This window comes from Malania oleifera, chromosome 10, assembly GCF_029873635.1.
Source record: "Malania oleifera isolate guangnan ecotype guangnan chromosome 10, ASM2987363v1, whole genome shotgun sequence".
Taxonomy (NCBI): domain Eukaryota; kingdom Viridiplantae; phylum Streptophyta; class Magnoliopsida; order Santalales; family Ximeniaceae; genus Malania; species Malania oleifera.
This window is the reverse complement of record NC_080426.1, coordinates 2,068,119-2,089,992: the sequence shown is the minus strand read 5'-3', so window position 1 is coordinate 2,089,992 and position 21,874 is coordinate 2,068,119. Positions and strand designations below refer to the sequence as shown.

General features: G+C 35.5%; 2 protein-coding genes across 2 annotated transcripts; both read right to left on the bottom strand.

Annotated features, from left to right (window-relative positions):
• Positions 1–272: 272 nt before the first annotated feature.
• On the bottom strand, positions 273–17,314 carry LOC131166978 (uncharacterized). The gene is made up of 9 exons (XM_058125684.1): positions 16,983–17,314; positions 15,667–15,876; positions 11,055–11,122; positions 9,899–9,952; positions 2,182–2,460; positions 2,023–2,085; positions 1,550–1,618; positions 1,416–1,461; positions 273–865 (listed from the first exon to the last, which is right to left on the bottom strand). The coding sequence occupies exons 1-9, from the start codon at positions 17,278–17,280 to the stop codon at positions 804–806; spliced, it is 1,149 nt and encodes a 382-aa protein (XP_057981667.1). The 5' UTR covers positions 17,281–17,314; the 3' UTR covers positions 273–803.
• A 1,522-nt stretch (positions 17,315–18,836) lies between these two features.
• LOC131166977 (uncharacterized) lies at positions 18,837–20,942 on the bottom strand. The gene is made up of 2 exons (XM_058125683.1): positions 19,938–20,942; positions 18,837–19,696 (listed from the first exon to the last, which is right to left on the bottom strand). The coding sequence occupies exons 1-2, from the start codon at positions 20,795–20,797 to the stop codon at positions 19,051–19,053; spliced, it is 1,506 nt and encodes a 501-aa protein (XP_057981666.1). The 5' UTR covers positions 20,798–20,942; the 3' UTR covers positions 18,837–19,050.
• Positions 20,943–21,874: the final 932 nt, after the last annotated feature.

Sequence of the window (21,874 nt, the reverse complement as noted above, 5' to 3'; positions counted from 1 at the left end):
AATGTCTATCCAAATATAGGATTATTGTCTTTGATAATAGCCACTAATACTGCCTTTACAGTCACTATTGGTGTTGATGATTGCAGTTGGAACGAATAATTTTTGAAATGTTAAAAAGAACTTTTAGCCACCCAATCGCTAGCTGGGCCATAGCAGAAAAGGAGAAACACCTGATGTTTGCTTAACTTTTTAAGGATTACCAAATGTCTAATGAGTTAAAATACCATATATAAGCGCAAAAACTCTTCAACCACTAAACTAAACACACAATATCAGGAATTTGGTTGATATTTTCCACCAAGCCAGGGAAGGCGGGAATATACATTCATTTTCTGAACTGGCTCACTCAGATGAGCTTCAAATTCCCCAAGCCCACATCCAAATCAAAAAGGATTATACATCTACAGCTTGCTGCACCATGTACGCAGAATGTGCAGTGGCATACTTTTCTCTTCTCAATATTTTTTTTTAACAATTTGTCATTACAGCGTCCAAAGTTCAATGAAAAAACATCCAGCCGGTGTTGGAGCAGTCCTGCTAGTATCCTTGAGCAATGACTATCGGCTCTACCCCAATATACAAAAGCATTGTCCAACAAAAGTGACAAACTCTGATCAAGTCTAATGCAGTCCCTTATTTGCAGATGATAGTCCATTAAGTGAAAAGAAACATCAACTAATACCACAAACTATGCCGTCCCCCCAGATTGCACAAAACAAACATTCACGAGATGGAATGAACAGAAAAGGGACTTGAGAAAAACAACCTCAGACCTCCTAACGGCGTGCAACTTTGGCAATGACTCACTTGATACCGTGAAATGACGGTAATACAGCAATGAGAGGTTCTCCATAACCAATGGCTTCTGTAAACCACAGAGAGTCGATAAGCAGCAGATCTAGAAGCCTTTGTGAAGATTATGTTTATCAGATCAACTTATTGTTTTGGCTTTTATCACCATAACTTAACTATCTAAAGAACCAATAAATTGGGTAAGTTGTAGCAAAAATATAGCTTTTGCCCCTTTTACGTTTAGCAAACATAGGGTAAATATATGGGTACATAATGCCTTAGAATAAACGCAAAAAACAAAACAATATGACCACCTTTGGGGATGAATCAATCCAATGGGAAATTTCATGACCAACCAACCAACCCAAACACTACACATGGCTAGGTTTGATCCATGGGTTAATCCTAGTCAAAGATAACATGAACCAACCTTAGATAAGTTCAGCCCATTGAGGCTAAACCAAATTAACCTAGACCATGTTGCAGACCTAGGTGAACTACACCTGAATCTTTATCACAGAATTCAAGCCCCTACTATCGCAGGCTTCCTTTCTTGGAGTCTTTTAAATGAGTTGATATAGTAATATATTTAAAATAATAAATCAAAAACCACAATGCCATACCTCCATCATCAAAGAGAAATTTTAGGACTTCTCCAGCCACATCTGACTGCACCACAAATATAAGCAAACAATCATGAAAAGCATCTATTATGACAGCAGCATCACAAATGAAGAAGCACAAATGGAAGGCTCACCCTCACTGGAAGTTGAGTGCCAAACTGATCCAGAAAGCCAATAACTTGTCCTTCTTTGATTACATCACCCTGTTTAACAAATAAATATAATGTTTATCTCAATTCATTGCTTCAGAAACATTTAACAAAAAAAAAAAAACATAAAAACATGAAAGTTGCTAGAGAAGTCAAAAATACTAGGAGAGAAATACCATAATAATCACAGCAAGGAAATGCCCAGAATGCATACTAAGCATAATTAGCTAACCAGACACATTCATGGATTAATTTTCAGCTTATCAGGTCAGTTATTGATGTATCCCATAGAGTTGCAAGAAATAGAAAAGAGAAAATACAAAAGATAGATCACGCATTCAAATATAAAGATGAGAATTAGAAGGAAAAAAAAAAAAGACATAGATGAACAGAAAAATCTGAGAACTTAAGACATCAACATTAGATTTAGACAACACTACAAGGTCAGTAATGAATACCTCTTTGCAAATGGGAGGTTGCTTCTTTCCTTTCACTGTTCTGCCCCTTCTAAATGAACCAACCTGGAAAAAAATGTATACATAATTGTGGATACCATGTTATACATTACACTGACTAAACAATAATGAAAACTTATACTATGTGGTTAAGAAGCAAACCGTTGGTGATGACACAATAACATATGCATTAGTCCCAGAAGCTTCCAAGGCTGCTAGCTTTGATGACTTCAATGAGGAGACATTTGTAAATGGATTGGTTTTCTCAGAAGTGGATTTTGGTGGCAGTGATGATGGTGATGGTGATGAGGGTGCAGCAACAGGGGCTGATTCATCCATGGGTTCAGTTGGAATAGGTGGCGGAGTTGTGGGGGAAATGTTAGACATAGGAAATTTTGTGGCTCCAATGTTCCGCTTGAGATGCATTTCAAAGTCTCCAACCTATTGCAAAGTAATAAATGCCCAGTGAAAGATGAAAATGTACTCAATATTGTAAGATTAATCATTCAAATGAAAATGGTCAAAGGGCAACCAACACACTCAGTTCCAAAGTAACATTAGCAATCATTTCCTTCTGTCACCATGGAAACTTCATAGAGGATGATTATTTCAAAAACAATTATGCTTCACCATACCACAGTTCTGTTAACAAGGTTTCCCAATTCAATCAACCATATATAATTACAAACACTCAATCACAAGTCACAAATCTTGCCATTTTAATTGTATGATGGGTTGATGTCTGAGAATAAGTAAGCAGAGGACACTTTCACAGAAGACATTTCCTCAGTCAATCATGAAGAGAACCTTGACTCTTGCTATCCCATATGCATTTACAGTTGACATTTATTTAACCCTCCACATCGCCTACTCTCCCCCCCCCCCCCACCCTACTTGATGTAGGACAAGAAGCTGGACCATGAGTAGATCCTCATTGGAGACTAATTCAGAAGAATTGGATCAAGCAATTTTTCAGTTCAGTTGATAGTTTGTTATGTGTTCAGTTCAATTAATATAGGATTATGTGCATTTGAGGGTTGGAAGTATTTGTGTATTTTAGAGGTCTGTTTGTAGTTTCATGTATCTTCAGGTGTCTCTGGAATTTCTTGTATTGCCTTTCGTATAAATAGTGTGTAAAAGCAATGTAAGAGGCAGTTTTTTATGAATATGAAATGTGTGTTTCCCCCCCGTATCTCTTTCCTTCTCTTCTTTCTCCCCCCTTCTTCTTCCCCCACTCCTCACTTATATCTCTCCAAACTACTTGTTGGCTGCAATTCCATGATGCTGTCCCGTATCATTTGGTGTCAGAGCCCAACCACAATCCACATTCTTCCATTTTCAGTCCCCCATTTTCCTTCCAAACATTTTTCTTCTTCCTTTCGTTCTTCCCTTCTTTTTTTGCTGTCCCTGACTCCCCGTCCTGCTCTCTCCATCCTTCTTCCTCTCTTCTTCATCTTCTTCTCCTCGTCCTGCTACTCTGCTGTGTCTTTCTCCCTCTGTGTCCTTTAACAATCAATTCTGTCTCTAATATTTGCCCTGTCTCTTCTGGCTGCAGCATCTTCCTTCCTTCTCCCTTCTTAACTCCTCTCCTCTTTTCTGAACTGTTCCCCATCACGCTGCATCTCCTTCATCCTTCCTCCTCTCTTCTTCTTCTTCTCCTTCTGCTCCTCTGCTGTGTCTCTCTCCCTCTGTCTGTCCTTAAACTCTCTGTTCTGTCTCTAATATTTGTCCTGACTCTGCTGGCTGCAGCATCTTCCTTCCTTCTCCCTTCTTAACTCCTCTTCATCTCCTCCATTCTTCTCTCATTCTGAATTTCCATTTCTGTGCTACACCAATTTCTATTCTCCAGCAGAATTCTTCAACCGAAACTTCTCTTCTTACATCTTTCATTCTCTCCATTCAGTACTCTCCCTCTCTATCAATCCCTCATCTCGACACCGTCCATGAAAGCCCCTTCAATCATCATCTCTGCTATAAAATTTCAGTGAAAAAAAAATTCAACAGCAACTTCTCCAAGCATTATGCTCATGCCCCCTGAATTCAAACGCTGATTTCCAGGAATCATCTTATTGCACCTCCTTCACCATTAAAAACAGAAACTGCTGATCAGCCCAACCCCCAAAATTCATGCCATCCGATCCACGCATGTGATCTCATGTGCCAACAGAAAACCTCCCAGCCTTCGGCCTTTCAAAATCCCTAATTTCTTGTGCTTCTTTCATCACATCACCACTACCACTGAACTTTCCACCCTTTGATCTACCTTCATGCCAAATTTCATCGCCAGAAAGTTGCCTCAGGTGACTGATGCACCTCACATGCCCGCAATGCAGGTAAGATAAAAAATAATTGCCAGATCTACTGCAACTTCGTTCTGAGATTTTGATCTGCAGCAAGATATTTTGGTTTCGGACTTAATATTTTGCAAGCAAACACAATATTTTGATACAAGAAGCTAGAAATTAGATTTCCAGTGTTCCATCAGCATTTGGTGCAACAATTTGTCACTGACAATGACAGCAGTAAGAAATAATTTTTGCTGCTTTTTTTGAGTCTTCTCTTCTTCTTCCCCTATCCTCTCTACCCCTCCAAATGATCTGTAGGCTGTAATTCCATGATGTGGTCCTAAATCAAACCACCCCCCCCCAAAAAAATAAAAATAAATAGTCGTATATATATATAACTAAATATTGGATGAGACACCTACATGCAATTGCCAAAATCATCCACAAGCAAAAGAACTTCTTCAACTGGTTTTCATTAATAGAAACCTTCTACTTGGTTTTCATTAAATAGCTTTTAAAATAAGTTCACCATCTTTCTTTCTTTAACTAAAAACACTATTACCTAAATCTTTACTCCTTCTCTAGCTCTCTTACATTGATCTATATTACCCTTTCCCTTCCATTTTTTAATGCATATATCAAGTACTAAAACTCTATGTTGTGTAGTTAATTTTCTGGAATAACTTACAATCTTTACATGATAAACAATCTACCCTCCTAGTCAAGAAAATAATTATTGACTTTTATTTCATCCACTCTTGAAGGTTATTAAGTGTTCTTCCCTTTTAAAACTTGTTATAAGATCATATGACATAGCTAAGTCTAAAATCATATCCTTGCCACATTTTTATCTCCATATCCATGCCCTCCAAGTATCCAATCTTTATTGTCCTTTCCAACATGAGCATTCAAACCTACTATTCCACTCCCATGAATATCTTCTCTCTCCCTACTATCCCTTGTCTGATATCATCCATATTTTCCTAAAATTGCCTTTTAAGGTTATTTTTATGATCTTTCTTATTTCCTACTTTTTATAATCTACAACACTATCATTTAGGTCTTTCTTTACAATTATTCCTACCTCATTCTAATTTTTTTCTTTCCAATGTACAAAAAGTCTAAATCTTGATTTTGAAGGCAAATAATGTTAGGGTTTCTTCTAATCATTGTATCATCTGTCAACTCCTTCCATGCTTTTATCAATAAGTGTCCCTATGTTCCATACTGCTAATGTAATCCTAATATCCTCAACTAGCTTCTTTACCCACTCACGTCCACAATAGTGTAGGAACCCTCACTTATTTAACATTGTACCTAGATGCCGACATGAAGCTCACTAAAAGAGATGACCTAGCCCACCCTTGCCCATTATTTGCCACACCCAAGTGATATAAGTGCAATATGTCGCTTGTACAGTTGTACGGGGTGCCCCATTAAATAACTAATTTCATATAGATCTAGCAAGCCCCCCTTTTTCCTCGTATTCATAAACAAACAACAAAAAAAACCAAGCCTTATTCCCACTAAGTGGATTCGGCTATATGAATCATTTTCTGCCAATTTATGCGATCATGGACCATTTCTTTTGATAGATTCAAGGATATTAAATCCTTACTCACTATCTACTCCCAAGTTATTTTGGTCTACCCCTACCCCTTTTATTGTCTCCCATAGTAACTAAGTCACTCTTCCTCACAAGTGCACTATAAGGCCTACGTTGCAAGTGTCCATACCGTCTGAGTCGTCCCTCCTTTATCTTATCTTCTATAGGCGCTACACCTAACTTACTACGAATATGTTCATCCATAATTTATCTTTCAATGTTATACCACTCATTCATTTAAGCATCCTCATCTCGGCAACTTTTACTTTTTGAATATTATGTTTCTTCGTCGCCCAACATTCCGATCCATATAGCATAACTGGTCTTATAGCTGTCCTATAAAACTTCTCTTTCAATTTTAAAGGTATTCTACAATCACATAGCACACTTGAAGCACTTCTCCATTTTACCCAACCTGCTTTAACTCTATGCATTACATCATCTTCAATTTCTCTTTCAGCTTGCATAATAGATCCAAGGTATCGAAATCTGCAAGTGCTATTTATTTCTTCATCATCAAGTTTAACTTTGTCTCCAATATTCCTCCTATCATTACTAAAATTACATTTCATATATTCTGTTTTATTTCTACTTATCTTAAAGCATCTAGATTCCAAAGCTTCTCTCCATAATTCTAACTCAGCCTCTACTTCATCCCTAGTTTCGTCAATTAATACAATATCATCTGCAAATAACATACACCATGGAACCTCCTTTTGAATACTCTTAGTCAATTGGTCCATCACTAAAGCAAAAAGATAAGGACTCAAAGCATATCCTTGATGTACACCTATGGTAATTGGAAATTCTCTAGTTTCTCCATCTATAGTCCTTACACTAGTCATTACTCCATCGTACATATCCTTAATGACATCGGTATACCTACAACATACACCCTTTTTTTCTAAAACCCACCATAGAACTTCCCTACGTATCCTATCATATGCTTTCTCAAGGTCAATAAATATCATATGCAAGTCCCTCTTCTTTTCCCTAAACTTTTCCATTAATCTTCTTAAAAGATAAATAGCTTCTGTGGTAGATCTCCTAAGCATAAAACCAAATTGATTTTCTGAGATCTTCGTTTCTAACCTTAATCTTTGTTGAACTATTCTTTCCCATAGTTTCATTGTATGACTCATAAGTTTAATTCCACGATAGTTATTACAATTTTGAATATCTCCTTTACTTTTGTATATAGGTATTAAGGTGTTTTTCCTCCATTCATCTGACATTTTCTTAGTTTTTACAATTGTATATAGGTATTAAAGTATTTTTCCTCGTATTCATATTATTATTAATTTAATCCTTAAAAAAAAATTTCTAATGAGAGAAACATGAGTGTCTAATAGGTCAACTCTTGCAAATCCACTAAATGAACCTGATGCGACTACAAACAACAACAATAAACCAAGCCTCAAGTCCCATTAGATGGGTTTGCTACATGAATCCTTTTCCACCAATATACACGATCATAGGCAACTTTTTCCAATAATTTAAAGGTTATTAAATCCTTACTATCTCATCCCAATTTATTTTAAGTCTACCCTACCCCTAACTATAACTAGCTCACACTTCTTTACTAGAGCACCATTTATCCTATGTTAAACATGCCTAGACCATTTGAGTGCCCCTTCCTTATATTACCTTCTACAGGTGCTATGTCAAACTTACTACAAATATGTTCATTCCTTAATTCATCTTTTACACTATATCACTCATTCACCTAAGCACTCCCTTTTGCAACATTTTTTTTGGATACATTGTTTTTTAGTTGCCCAACATTCTAATTCATATGGTTTATAGAATAGATGGTCTTATAGCAGTCCTATAAAACTTTCCTTTTAATTTTAAGGTTATTCTACAACCATACAACACGCCCAAGGCACTTCTCCATTTTTACCCTCCCTGCTTTAACTTTGTATATAACATCTTCACCATTTTCTCCTTTAGCTTGTATAATAGATCCAAGGTATTGAAATCTAGTACTACTATTAATTCCTTGACCATCAAGGTTAATCATTTTTCTAATATTACTCATATTGTAGCTGAAATTACATCTCATATATTCTATCTTATTTGTACTTATCCTAGATCCTCTAGATTCTAAAGCTTCTCTCCATAATTTTAAAATAGATTCTATTCCATCTTTAATCAATCAAGACAATATTGTATGAAAAAAACATACACCATGGAACCTTATTTAGGATACTCTCATACTCCTAGTAAGTTCATATATGACTAGTCAAAAAGATAAGGACTCAAAGCAGATCCTTGATGTACACCTATTGTGACTAGAATTGCCCTAAACACTCTATTAGTAGTCCTAGTGTTAGTCATTACTCTAATACATATCCTTGATCACATCAATATTTCTATTGCATACTCCATGTTTTTTTTTTTTCTAAAGCCCATCATAGAAATTCCCAAGGTATCCACTTTTTTTTCTAAGTCAGCAAAAACCACATGCAAGCCCCCTCTTCTTTTCCCTAAACTTTTCCATTAATCTTCTTAAAAGATGTATAGCTCATGTAATCGATCTACCAAGCACAAAAACAAATTGATCTCAGAGACCCTTGTTTCTACCCTTAATCTTTACTTAATTACCCTTTTCCACAATTTCATTGTATAACTCATAAATTTAATTCCACGATAGTTATTACAATTTTGAATATCCCCCTTATTTTTATATATAGGTATTAAAGTACTTTCCCTCCATTCATCTGGCATTTTCTTAGTTCTAATAATTGTATTAATATCCAAATAATTCTGTCATTATCTAAGTCTTTCTAAACTTCTATTGGGATGTCATATGGTCCTCTAACTTTCCTATTTTTCATTTTTTTTAATGCAAACTTAATTTCATTAACTCTAATTTTACAAATAAATATCAATTTTTTAGTTTTTCTCCTCATTTGTAAATTCTAGGTTTAAGCCTTTTACTTGGTTTTCATTGAATATCTTATTAAAGTAACTTCGTCATCTTTTTTTATGTCTTCTTTAACTAAAACACTATCATTCTCATTTTTTATACATTTTACATTATCTAAGTCCATACTCTTTCTTTCTCTAGTTCAATCAAGTTCAAATGTCTCTTTCCCTTCTTTTATATTTAATCTATCATATAATTATTTTATATATAATCTAGCATAAAGTTATCATATGCTCTATCTTTAGCTTCACTAATGCCTTCTTTGCATCCACTCTTGCCTCTTCATATTTTTCAAAGCTTTTCATATTTTTATGCATTTGTCATATTTTATACCAATTTTTTTCTCTTTACGGCTTTTCAAAGATGTTGATCCCACCACCAACTTTCTTTACTAGCTAAGAATCTTTCTTTAGATTCACCTGAAAAATCTCTTTTTGCTATCTTTTTAATAGAGCTAGTTATCCTACTCCAAAGAGTGTTGGCGTCTACATTATCCTTTATTTTCTAATCACCCTCTTTGATCATTTTATTTTAAAATTTTACTATATTTTCTTCCTTTAAGTTCCGCCACCTGGTTTTCTGGCATTAATTTATGTTATCCTTTCTTTTCCATTTTTCGATACATATGCCTAACACTAGAACTCTATGTTGTGTAATTAAACTTTAACCTAGGATAACCCTACAATCCTTACATGATAAATGTAGACCCTCCTAGTTAAGAAAAACTCTATTTGAATTTATTTTGTTGAATCCTGAAGGTAATCAAGTGTTCTTCTCCCTTCTTAAAGCATGTATTTATTATAACAAAAGCACATGACATGACAAAGTCTAGGATCACATCACTATGTTTCACCTAACATGGCGAAGTCTAAGGTCAAATCATCAATACAAGGAGCCACATTTTGCACTCATGCATCATATCCCCTCATGCAGCATAATTGGTTGGCACAACATTTTTTCACTTTGATCTATCCTATACAAAAGGCTTAGTGAACCATTAGCAAAAGAATAAGTTTCGCTATATGAAAATCATTTCAAAATAAAACATCAATTTACCTTTAGCTTCAGCTCAGCAACTTCCGTCTCATCACAAACCTCCAAGATCAATGCCTAATTTAAAAAGAATAAACGTGTTAGTATAAAAAGATTCAAAATCCTAAACTTCCATTTGAAGGTAGGATGAAGAATAATTGTTATCGTCCAAACTCGTCAAAGGAAAACAACAAAGAACAACAAAATGAGGAAAAACAATTGAATTTAGGAAGAAGAAAATGCTCTAAGCTTGTTTTTCATCTCTCAAAGACTCAAACATGTGTAGGATGCAGATGCATGAGAGATCCAAATGGGGATGCAATGTTTGAGAAAACAAAATCATTCCTCTCCTTTAAAGATCATGAATGGGTGAAATATGTGATTTAATCAGTGAAATCTCTACAACAAAGCAAATAAAAATGTAGCATAAAGTTAACAGTCAATAAGATCATATGAAGCTCTTAGGTAGAGCAGTTCTTTAATATGGTGCCAAAGCCTCATTGTCCTTAAAGGCCAGAGTTCATGAAGTCCCCATTCTTTCAATTAAATTTAAGCAGAAGATAAAATAAGCGGCCTACATTTTGTCCAAGCTTTCAAGCCCAACGGACTTGGCTTTAGGGACGTGATAGATAGTAAATCTTATTCATGGATCCTCACCTAACAACCCAAGCTTTGAAATGAAGCAATTTTTTAATATTAAGAATAAAGATCCTGCAGATAAGAGGACTCTCCAATCCATCCATCCATACATGAAATTTCAACAAGCTTTTAAGGCTCAAAACAATAATCAATAGATTTGGACTTTCAAGGCTATGTGCTCATGCTCATATGCTAGCAACAACATGGTTATATGTTTTCAGAACACAAAAGAGAAATTTTAAAAAAGAAGAAGAAGAAGAAGAAGAAAAAGAATCCTATGCACAAGCACATAAAAATAGAATAATGGCTAGCCTTCATAAAGATGTTATCAACACCAACAGCTCAGATTTATGGCTTTATCCCACCAAATTAGGGTCAGGCATATGGATTCTTCTTCTCCATTCAATCAACACTTCATGCTTTTTAACTAAAGAAGAATCTCATTAAAAAGAAAAATTCAATCAGCACAAACTTTGATCAACAAACAGTCACAAGAAATATAGGAAAAGAATGCAAATTATGTTCAAAGAGAAAAACTCACCTCAAACCCATTAGGAAAAGTTGCAGTGCGTACTGAGTTCTTCTGCAATGATCCTTTCAGACTGCTATCTGTCAGATATGTTTGATATACTTATCAAGTTTCAGCATGCAATTTGCAAACTCCATGCATAAAATCCTCAAAGAGACATTATATTACATATGACAAGCACAAACGGAATTTCAAAGAATCCTCGCACGTATTGAAAACAAGAATGAGGATCTTCATGAGATATACCTAATCTTCACACCCAGATAAACCCATTATTTGAATCATACTCCAACTACTTAACGCAGGCCTAGTAGAGCACCTGTGAGGAGGAGTGAGTGAGTGAGTTATGATTTCTGGCATGAAAAGGGGTATGGGGTAAGCCTAAAATAACTTGGAATGAAGTAGTAAGGAAGGATTTAATAGCCCTTAATCTAATAAAGAAGGATTCATGTAGCCAACCCCACCTAGTGGGACTTATGGCTTGTGGTTGTTGTTGTTGTATTCTCCAACTACTCAAGACACCCTTTAATCCAAACTACTACAGCTTCACTATATGTTGGAATTATGCCTCAAACTCCAAGTTTGACTCAGAACCTTAGTTTTTTGGAAGGGCAAGGTATCCTTTGTCCAGGTGGTTTTAAAGATTCTGCAGCTTTACAGGATATATCATTGTGAGATTGAGATAGTATAAAAGAAAAAAACACATGTGTGAGCGTTAACAATGTGATGGTTCGCATGTGGATGGGGTATAATCAAGCCAAAGGTGAGGATTTTGGGTGAGTACTTATAAGTTACAGCCTCTATCCATGGTCTTAAATTTCCAGGAAATTTTTCGAAAGTTCCACAGAAATTTATGTTTTCCATCACCCTCAAAATTGAAATGATAATCAATTTACATCAATATTTCCACAAATCATCAAAATTTATCGAATATTAAAATTTCACAAATTTTATGTCAATATTTGATTATGGAAGAAATTTACTTGAAATTGAAATTTGAGATTCAAAACCCAAATTGAAATTTCTCTCCTAATAAATCCTAAGATAATGAAGACTTTCATAAGTTTTATGTCGTATTAAACTTAGATATTAGCTACAACATTTTATTCAATCTTTTACGTCAAAAAATTTAATGGCATTTGCATAACTACTAAAAATTTATTAAAAAATTTACATGATATAAGAATTTTATTTACATTAATTGAATAAGTTTAATACGTCTACTGCATTGCAGGTATTGCACTTTATGCCCCATATACTTGTCAATGATGTATCTTATTTACATTATTTTAGTTGTAAAGCATTATAATGTCTATTAGCAGTTTCTAAAGTTTCAAAAAAAATAAATTCCATGTTCAGTTCTAATTTCAACTATTTTTTAAAATCAAAAACCACAATTGACATCAACGTCGGCATTTCCACACTTTTCAAGCCTCAAAATTTTAGTCAAAATCGAAATTTAAAACCCTGCCTCTATCTTTTAGGATGTTAGAGGACTTTACTTGTTTATGGATTTAGGCCAAGCGGAAGAGCCCGACATTTTAAATATGGTGTAGATGCTTGCTTACTATTCTTCCCTTTCTTTTGGATAGAAAAACCAAATACATGAAGAACCAGGAATGTACAAAGAGTATGTGAGATCCTCAAAAAACAAGAAATAGAGAAACAAAAAAGTTAAGGAAAGAAAACCAAGACTAGGTCAAATGAGCCCGCCAATCACAAGAAAAAACCATACAAACAAAACACTTTGCACTGAAACGAGACGCTAAAATACAACTGGTCCCAAATCAAATCCAAAGAAGACAGAGAATGTCAAAAAATCAAGGCATTTCTCTCCAGCCATTTAACCCAAATAACAGCAAAAATTGCACACCACCACAGGATCCTAATTCCTAACATCCTTACACATTCCAAAACCCCTAAAATCAACCGTCAAGTAAGCCTCCAAAGAATAAAGCACACCCAACACTCTCCATCAAATCAAAAAAGTTTGTTCCAAAGCCTCCAAGTCCAAGCCAAAGGTGCAATGCAAAAATAAGTAAGCATGATCCCTATTACTACCATAACACATTACATAAACATCTAGGGATAAAGCCATGTATGGTCTTCGAACATATAGCATACCATTGGTGCTAGCCCGGTTGAGAATAGCAACCCCCACAAAAGCCTTTACCTTTGAAGGGATTTTAGATCACAGCAATCTATTGGCAAGAGGATAAGAATGAAAATACATATTTAGCGAACATGGAATGATTCACAAGAGAACACGCGTGAATTATCCAAACACAAAATCCTAACATCCCCATGATGAAAACGATGCAAAGAACCTAACAACCTCAAGAGAGATGAAAGATCTTCAACCTCCCCTGATAATTAAGATTGCAATGGAAGTGAAAATCCCATGAACTCTCAGAGCTATCCAAAACAACAAGACAAGCTGGGAGCATCAAAATGCAACGAAAAATGGAAAAAGAAGGGGAAGGAAACAGAAAAGCAAACATCCCTGGTCTGAATATCCTTCCAAAACTGAACTCTACACCCATCTCCCACATTATATTTGATACAAGTGAAGAACAAAGAAGTGCTTGAGAGATGAATTTTCAAGGGCCTAGATGGCCTAGATGTGAAATTCTAGCTATAGTATTGGCATCCCATCCTGCAACCAAATTAACTTTAATAACCCTATATCAAAGAAAATTAGTTTCCAAAGGGAATCGCCATAACCATTTACTCACCAAAGCCATGTTTTTCAATACCAAATTGCCATGACCCACCCTCCTCCCTGGACCTTTGAACTAATTTCCCAAGGTGATTCCTCTTTTCACACACCCCTGACCGAGAAAATCCCACATATAATCCTCTCTAGCTTATAAGCCACTCCCAACACGATCCTAAACGAAGAATTAAAAAAAAAAAAATACAAAGAGATCAATGAGAGGCACATCAAAATTGACGTAATGCGACCCCCTAAAGAAAAGAACACATCCTTCCACCCATCTGGACATATAGGCTATAGCCATCTCAATGATCACCAGATCCCAAAACCTATCAGATTGAGGGTTCCCTCCTAAAGGGTCTTCTAGATAGGTCAAAGGCAACTACAAAATCGCTCACCCCACAAAAGAAACCAAACTAGAAGACACCTCAGGCCTCAAATTAATTACAGCAAGACCACACTTACTTAAATTAATCTTAAGCCTGAAAACTAACTGAAGGCTTGTACAAGAGTGAGAATATTACAAAAAGAGCTCCTATCATCCAACAAGAAGAGAATCGAGTAATCAGCAAACTGCAAATGAGACACAATCACACCATTTCTATCCACAGCAACACCCTGAACATGACCCTCTCTATGGCCCTCTCAATCATCCTACTGAACACATTAGCAACCAAAATAAATTTTAAAAAGGAGATAAAAGATGTGTTTGTAAATTAATGTGTCTTTATTTGTTTGTAAATATATGTAACCTTAGGGGTTCATATGTATTTTTTTTTATATATATTTTAGTGTATTCTATGAACTGTTGGTTGAAATCAATTTCTTGTATTTTTCGAATTTGAAATTCAAATGAGACACAATCGCACCATCTATATCCACAGCAACACCCTGAAAATTACCCCTAACTATGGGCCTCTCAATCATCCTACTCAACACATTAGCAACCAAAATAAATAAAAAAGGAGCTAAAAGATATGTATGTAAATAAATGTGTCTTTATTTGTTCGTAAATAAATGTATCCTAGTGGCTCATGTGTGACCTCCTCCTCCTTCTCCTCCTTCTTCTTCTATTCCTACAACACCAACTTCAATCAAATTGCTCCTCTTTACGGGCATAGTCTTTGGTCTTCATTGCACCAAACAAAACCACTGTAAATGATTTTTCGTCATCATGTTCCCAATTGGAGCTACCTTATGCTTCTCACAAATGCATTCATTTTTAAGAATGATTACCAATAAAAAGAAATTCATTTTAAACAATTTCACAATTTAGATTTGAGGCACTCCAGATGTATTTTGTTTTTTTGTTTCCTTCTTACGCATAAGTAAAATTACTCTCACATAATAGCCCAGCAGTACCAGCAAGCTTGGGACCAGCCATCAACTCAAACATCTTGGGGTTGATTCCTCGTGGGATCAAACACATAATTGAGTAAATACCCATGGCTGATGTTATTGCAGTAGGTGTCCCACGGGTAGTGCATCAATTTACAATTGTTATAAAAAAAATTATGTAGGTTGAATTTGACACAATTTAGATTTTAAACCCACTAGAGTTGATGCATTCTGAGTGTCCTTTTTTTGGAAGACACAGGTTCTTTAGTACAAATCTGCTATTTATCATTTCGAACTTATATTCAGTTATCAATTGCGAGTGATCCCATATACTGTATTCAATTTGAACATAATGAAATTAAAAAATAAAAAACAAAAGCATGCATCATTCAAATAACTCAAAATGCAACTAGAAAAAGACATTTTTTACTGCATGTCTACCAAAAAAAGAAAGCAAAATGGAAGACCAAATACCACAGTGCTCAAAATATAAATACAGCAAGACCTAAGAGCATTCCTTGGCCCAAAAGAAGAAAAGAATTTCGTAATTCTAAAGATAAATAAACTCACCATTGGACTTAGCTGTTACAGCAGTTTCAGATGTCTTTACACATGAAATTAATGTTTCTTTCCGTGCTATTGGAGAAGAAACAAGCTTCCCACCAATTGTCAATCTTTGGACGCATGATTGCCTCAAAGTTTGTGGTGCAGCATTATACATAGGAACCAGGCCAGGTTTCTCAAGTAAGAAACGCATATGTGACAGAGTGCCTGTGGAATCTGCAATTCAGCAGTGCCAAATGAGTATCCAAATCTTGATTAAAGTTATGCAGTTTTACCACACGTGAAGAAAAAATATGGGAAATGCAGGAAAGGAATTCAAAAATATAACACAACATGATCAGTGCATGCATGGTGCTAATAGAAACCATTTCACAATTAGTGCAATTTTCAAAGAATGCATAAAATTACAGGAAAAGACCACAAGATGACAGCAATACGGGGAGACTCATTGAAAAGTTCATAATCCTCACAAAATGCACTTTATGGGTCGATAGAATATTCTACAAATTCCTAGAAGTGCACTAGACTGCTTGAATTCCCAGGAAAGTGAAAGATTTCGATCTAATTGCAGCCTGTTAGAAAAACCCATACTTATTGCACCAAAAGTTTATGCTGTAGGAAGACAGAGAAAGCTACACATTTTAGCTATTCTATGTGGCATGTGTATTCCAATAGTCTGTGGTAAGAAGGTTTTAACATATTAAACAGAAATTCTCATGGATGCATGATAAATAGGTGCAATTCATTTTGACATTATTGCAGATTCTTAGCCTTTATTTGAGTAGTCTACAAATTGATCTGCTTATCACTTTCATTTTCAGCAATTAATACTGACGCCAAAAGCAAATGGCATCGATCAAGGGCTTTATCCAATCGTTTAAGCACTCATGTAGTCATGTTTAGCCCGAAACAATGTCTGGTTAATTAGTCACTAAAATTCAGTCGATTTTGTGCTGACAATTTCAATTAACTCAAGAGAATGTGCCGCACCAATTAGGCGTGCTTATAGGTTTGCACAGCTCGGGAGACGGATCGAGAGCAGATCACAGTGGATCCAAGAGTCTAGTTTCAGTACCTAGCCAATTTCATAGTAACGCAAATAAACTTCTGTATTTCCGCCTGTCTGCACGCAAATAGCAGACAACAATGGCACGGCTGACGGCACATTCAATATCAAGCATAAATTCCAGACGAGAAGCATAATAATAAAACCCACACAATTCACCATAAATGCAAATCTCGATCGAACTAGGGTTCATAAACGCAAACAGAGCAACCAAATTTGGAGAGAGAGAGAGAGAGAGAGAGAGAGAGAGGCTTACAGTGGAAAGGACGAAGAACTGCAGCGAACTCCATGAGAGGAGGGAGGAGAAGCGATGAGCGATTCGATTGGAATTCCCGGGGGGGGGGGGGGGGGGGGGGGGGGGAGGGGGGAGCGAGAGAGAGGAGAAAGTGCAATAGAGAGATCTGAAGAACAATGGAGGCGACGGAGTATGTATGGTTGAGTTTGGTTAGCAGAGCCTTCGAAATGTCCGCCCCTCTCACTCTCAGTCCGGTTTGTTTGCCCACAACCCCTCCCTCGCAAGTCGCAAGCGTACTTCCACTGCCATTGGCTAACATGCGCCGGGTGTGCCGAGCAGGATGTTAAGCTTATGTACACCCCCTCCGCGTGGTTGGTTTAATAGTTACCTAAACTTGCCCCTTATTATTTTTCTGCCTGTACTATTTTTTTTTTTTTTTTTTTTTTTGCAAATGAATTTTTACTTTTCATTAAGGATCCTTCAAGAATTTTATTTCAAGGAAACACATTTTTCATTATATTTTATTTTTATATAAAATATTATAAAAAATAAAAATTTATCCATATATTTGATATTTTTTTGTATTTTCTTTCTTAAATTTCTTATTAAGTTTTCTTTTCTTTCTCTAATATTTTTAGAGTTCCAAACTAGGCCTAAAGTCTAGGTGAATCTTTTTATCCAAGAAGTGTTAAGGTTCTGCATGCTTGTATATTTATCATGTTAAGACAATCTATGAGTTGTGTAAAATAATTTTTTTTTTTGTCTATTATGTGATAAAATCTCAAAATGTAAGCAAGCACCGACACAATTAGAGCATACAAAACATTTTTACGCATCAATCAGTTAAAACATAAGAGGAAAAGGATGGTATTTTAAAATCTAAACTCAAATGGTTTGTTTGAATTAAAGATTTTATTTGAAAAAATGAAAGGAAAAAAATAAGAATAAAACTCATTTTTCCTTCTCTATTATACACTATCAAAAATGAAATTTTATTTTAATATGACTAAGTTAAGAAAATTATATATTAATGATATGTAGAATTAAGATTTTTTTCATATATTTGATATACAATTTTTTTTATTTTCTTTCTCACTTTTCTTAAGAACCAAACATGAAAATATGGACTCCTTCATATTTTTCTATCTTTTTTTTAATATTTTCTGAGTTCCAAATGAGGTCAAAAGGTTTTATCAATAACTGTTGAAGTTTTTCTTTTTTTGATTTAGTAACAAAAGGGTAGGCAAACAAAAGATACTTTATTAGGCTACTAACCTTTTTAATTATGTGATTGATACTTGCAATTTGAAACTCACCCAACAAATAGTGAATCACTAATTTGGAGTATCTATCAACCTAGATATTTGAGCAAGAAAATATTTTCATAAACAAGTAAATCATAATATTTTTTGTCTTTGTTTTGACTTGTTCTTTGATGTTTTGAAATGCCTAAGTGTTTAGTTGCTCATAATTCCACAAATATATAGGATGATTGGTACCAATGTTCTTCTAGTTTGGCCCCATCAACATAAATAGCCATAACCTTTTAAGAAAATCAACCATTAGAATCAATTATCAAAAAAAAGTTAAAAAAATATTATTGTCCCAAGTTTTTATAAGCAACATCACCATACAGAGCTGATACATGTTTTAAATATGCACACCAATATCTAAAAATGACACAAGTATGATTATTCATGAATTTCAAGGGCAAAAATTCACATCTTTACTTGGGTACATCAATTATAAATCAATCTATCAGGGGAGCATAAATTGGATGCTACGGTTACAATAATCGTATACATAAGTTTGATTTTCTAACCATTTTTAACTTGAAAAATCATCTAGTCTTAAATAGATTACTCTAATTATCCATACTGAAAGCGCTAAAGTTGACGCTCTTGCATAATGTTATTAATTATGTAGCGTAGATAATATGTTTACAACAATATCTTTCCTTGAAAGAAATATTTTGACATCCATTAATTTAGAAAAAAAAAAAAAGAAACGAACATCTTATTTTTTTGTAACACAACATTGAAAATTAAGCTGCCAATTTCCCTATTATTAATAATATATTCTTTTGTATCTAAATGAGGGTAAGATAAAGGTTTTCTTTGAATTCCAACCTCCTGGTATCATTATAAAATGTCTTATATTTATTAGGCCAATACGTTAACCAGACCCACCCTCTTATCTCCCACTTCATTGTCTTTCCTACAGCACCTTTATCCACTTTCCACCACACTTCATCTCCATACTCATCCTTGGCAAAAATCACCCCACCTTGCCGAGTGAAAGGTCGATAAGCACTAGAGTATCTGTCTTTAAACCATGCCTTAGGATAAAGCAACGACTTCTTTGAAGGTTCTGAAGAGAATACCTCTTTCCCATTCACACAGTCATGAAGAAACCAATTTAACATTGCGGTGTTACCATGGACAGATTGTTCGAATTTCCATGGCTTTAAGGTCATGGTCATGGTCTCTCCACTAGTCGCCTTGAGTCCCACGTGAGTTGCAGGAGGTTCAATTTCAACTGAGCCTTCTAGAGTATTTTCAAAGCCAATTTCCCTCACTGGATTCTCAGAAGATTTGCTAACCGATATGCTTAGCACATCAGTCTGGAGAAGTGGTGTGAGTTGTAGAGAGATTCGTGAAGGAAAGTGTTTTTCCGCTGGCCCTGCTCCTTGCTCAGTTAGGAGAGTTTCATTCACTAGTCGAATAACATCACACCTAATAGAAAAGAAAGAAACACAAATATGAAATTTGATCATAAAGATTTGCATGGTACAAATATTATTTTATATTTTCCATTATAAAAATATTTTATGACATGTCTAACATAATCTTTAATTTTGATTAATATTTAATTACTCAAAAATTTTATTTGATAATTTTTTACTTGACATTAGAATTATAGTATTTACTTCTTCCATTTCTTTAATTTATTTATAAGGGAAATCCTAATTAATACCTTATATTGTCGGTGTTCACCAACACATCAACCCAATTCTCCCTGACGATGACTCTGTAATTAAACTGGACGACACCCTCGAGCTGGTGGTACTTCAGAGAGAAAAGCAGGCGCTCATCGGCCGAATTCCTTGCATTCTCAACATCCATGGCTATGACGGGACAGTACAGCTGAACTTTCCACATCCCGGACGCTGAAACCGCGTAAGAAAACAGGGGAGACGGCGTTTTCAGGGAGTGATGAGTAGCTTGAAGCTCCACGATCCTATTGGTAATTGCAAGGTTTATGGATCGCATCCACTGTTCTTCCAGATTCGATCCCAATAATCTCATCAGCAGCTTTGATGCTTCTCTCGATTGGGTACTCGTTAATTCAGTCTTCAGGGTCGTGAGACAGTTTGAGCGGATGTCCATGGGAGCTTCGTAGATGCCGAGGAGGAGGGTTAGGGTTAGGAATGAGAAATTGAAGATGTCTTTGAAATTAGGGATAGAACCCAATTTGGGGATTTTGAGGAAGAAGCTTTTGGATTTGGTTGCGCTGTACTTGAGGACATCTTCGATGAGATTGGTGAGGAGATTGGAAAGGGTTTCTTCATCTGATGCTGATAGTAGCTTTGAGGGTTTAGGAGTGAGCTTGAAGGGTTTTGAGGTCCAGAGGGAGATGGGGGTTTTGAAATCTGCAAGAATGGAGAAGGAGAGAGAGGGTGGTTGAAGGTTTGCGGTGATGAGGAGATTGAGGGATGGTGGGGAGGATGAGGATGAAGGGCATATGCATGTGGACATGAACTCTGTTTTCCAGTGAGTGAGTGGTGGCAGGTTCTGAACCCAGGTCCATATGTCAGCACAGCAGCAGGAAGCCATGAGTTTTGAGTTTTTTAGTTTGAGCTCTGTGTCTCTTTTTTTCTTTTTCTTTTTTGTGAGGAATTGCAGAGATTAGCTTTGAGTATATAAAGGATTGGATCAAAGGAAGAAAGAAAGCCGAAGGTTTGGTAGAAATGAAAAGTAGAAGTATCTGAATTAGAGGAAAAGTTATTTAAGATGGACAATGGGCCTAGGGTAGTGATTGTAATAAGGTGTGTGTTGTATGATGATTGGAAATAGGATGCGATAAGTAAATCAAGTAAATAAAACACAACTAAAAAATTAAGAAATAAATAAAAATTAATACAAGATTTACGTGGCTCAACAAATAGCATATTAACATATTACGTTCTTCTGAAACGACATTTGTTTCTGTTTTCACCTTATATTCTTTTTTTGGACCTTTGCACTGCTTCTTGTAATGACCAATCTTTCCACAGTTCTAGCACTCAATGTTATTTGTGCCCTGGGAATCATTGGGATTTCTGGATTTGGACTCTAGATCTGTCGCGATTGTTTGATCGTCCATGTCTGCTTCCTTTCCATGAATTTCTCCCTCGACTTTCCACGTTTAAGGCTGAACTTGAGGTAGAAGCACTATTTGACTGCATCCTGATCTCTTCCGTCAAAATCATGCTGACGGCTTCATCAAAGTTCAGTTTTGATTTTCCTACAAAACTACTGATCGCAGTAACAATACCTTTCCATGTGATGCTCCGATTTTCATACCATTTTTTTCCTCAAATAAATAATAAATATTAATCAAACATCAGTCACATCAAAAACTCTTATACCATTTAAAAATAACTCGACCCAAAGTGGGATACCGGGTAATCAGTCCATCATATAAATACATATCTAACAGCGGAAGTCCATATATACATACCATCCAGAATACAAATAATCAGAGTACTAAACATCCATATACATATATATACATATCTAACACATCCCCAAAAATCAACCAAAAACCCTTGGGGAATCATACATCCTTAACTCAAAACACTCACCCTGTCTATCAGGGTACCAGCTCCCCTCTATCTCGGAGCTCTATTTCCTAGTCTTTCACAGTTCCTT

Excerpts from the sequence above, each read along its gene's own strand:
- LOC131166978 (XM_058125684.1), bottom strand. The coding sequence starts at position 17,280 with ATGTTAGCCAATGGCAGTGGAAGTACGCTTGCGACTTGCGAGGGAGGG. Across the intron at positions 2,461-9,898 it reads TTGCTGAGCTGAAGCTAAAG|GTTGGAGACTTTGAAATGCA; the intron begins GTAAATTGATGT and ends ACTTTGCAATAG. Across the intron at positions 866-1,415 it reads ATTTCTCTTTGATGATGGAG|AAGCCATTGGTTATGGAGAA; the intron begins GTATGGCATTGT and ends TGTGGTTTACAG.
- LOC131166977 (XM_058125683.1), bottom strand. The coding sequence starts at position 20,797 with ATGGCTTCCTGCTGCTGTGCTGACATATGGACCTGGGTTCAGAACCTG. Across the intron at positions 19,697-19,937 it reads GTGAACACCGACAATATAAG|GTGTGATGTTATTCGACTAG; the intron begins GTATTAATTAGG and ends CTTTTCTATTAG.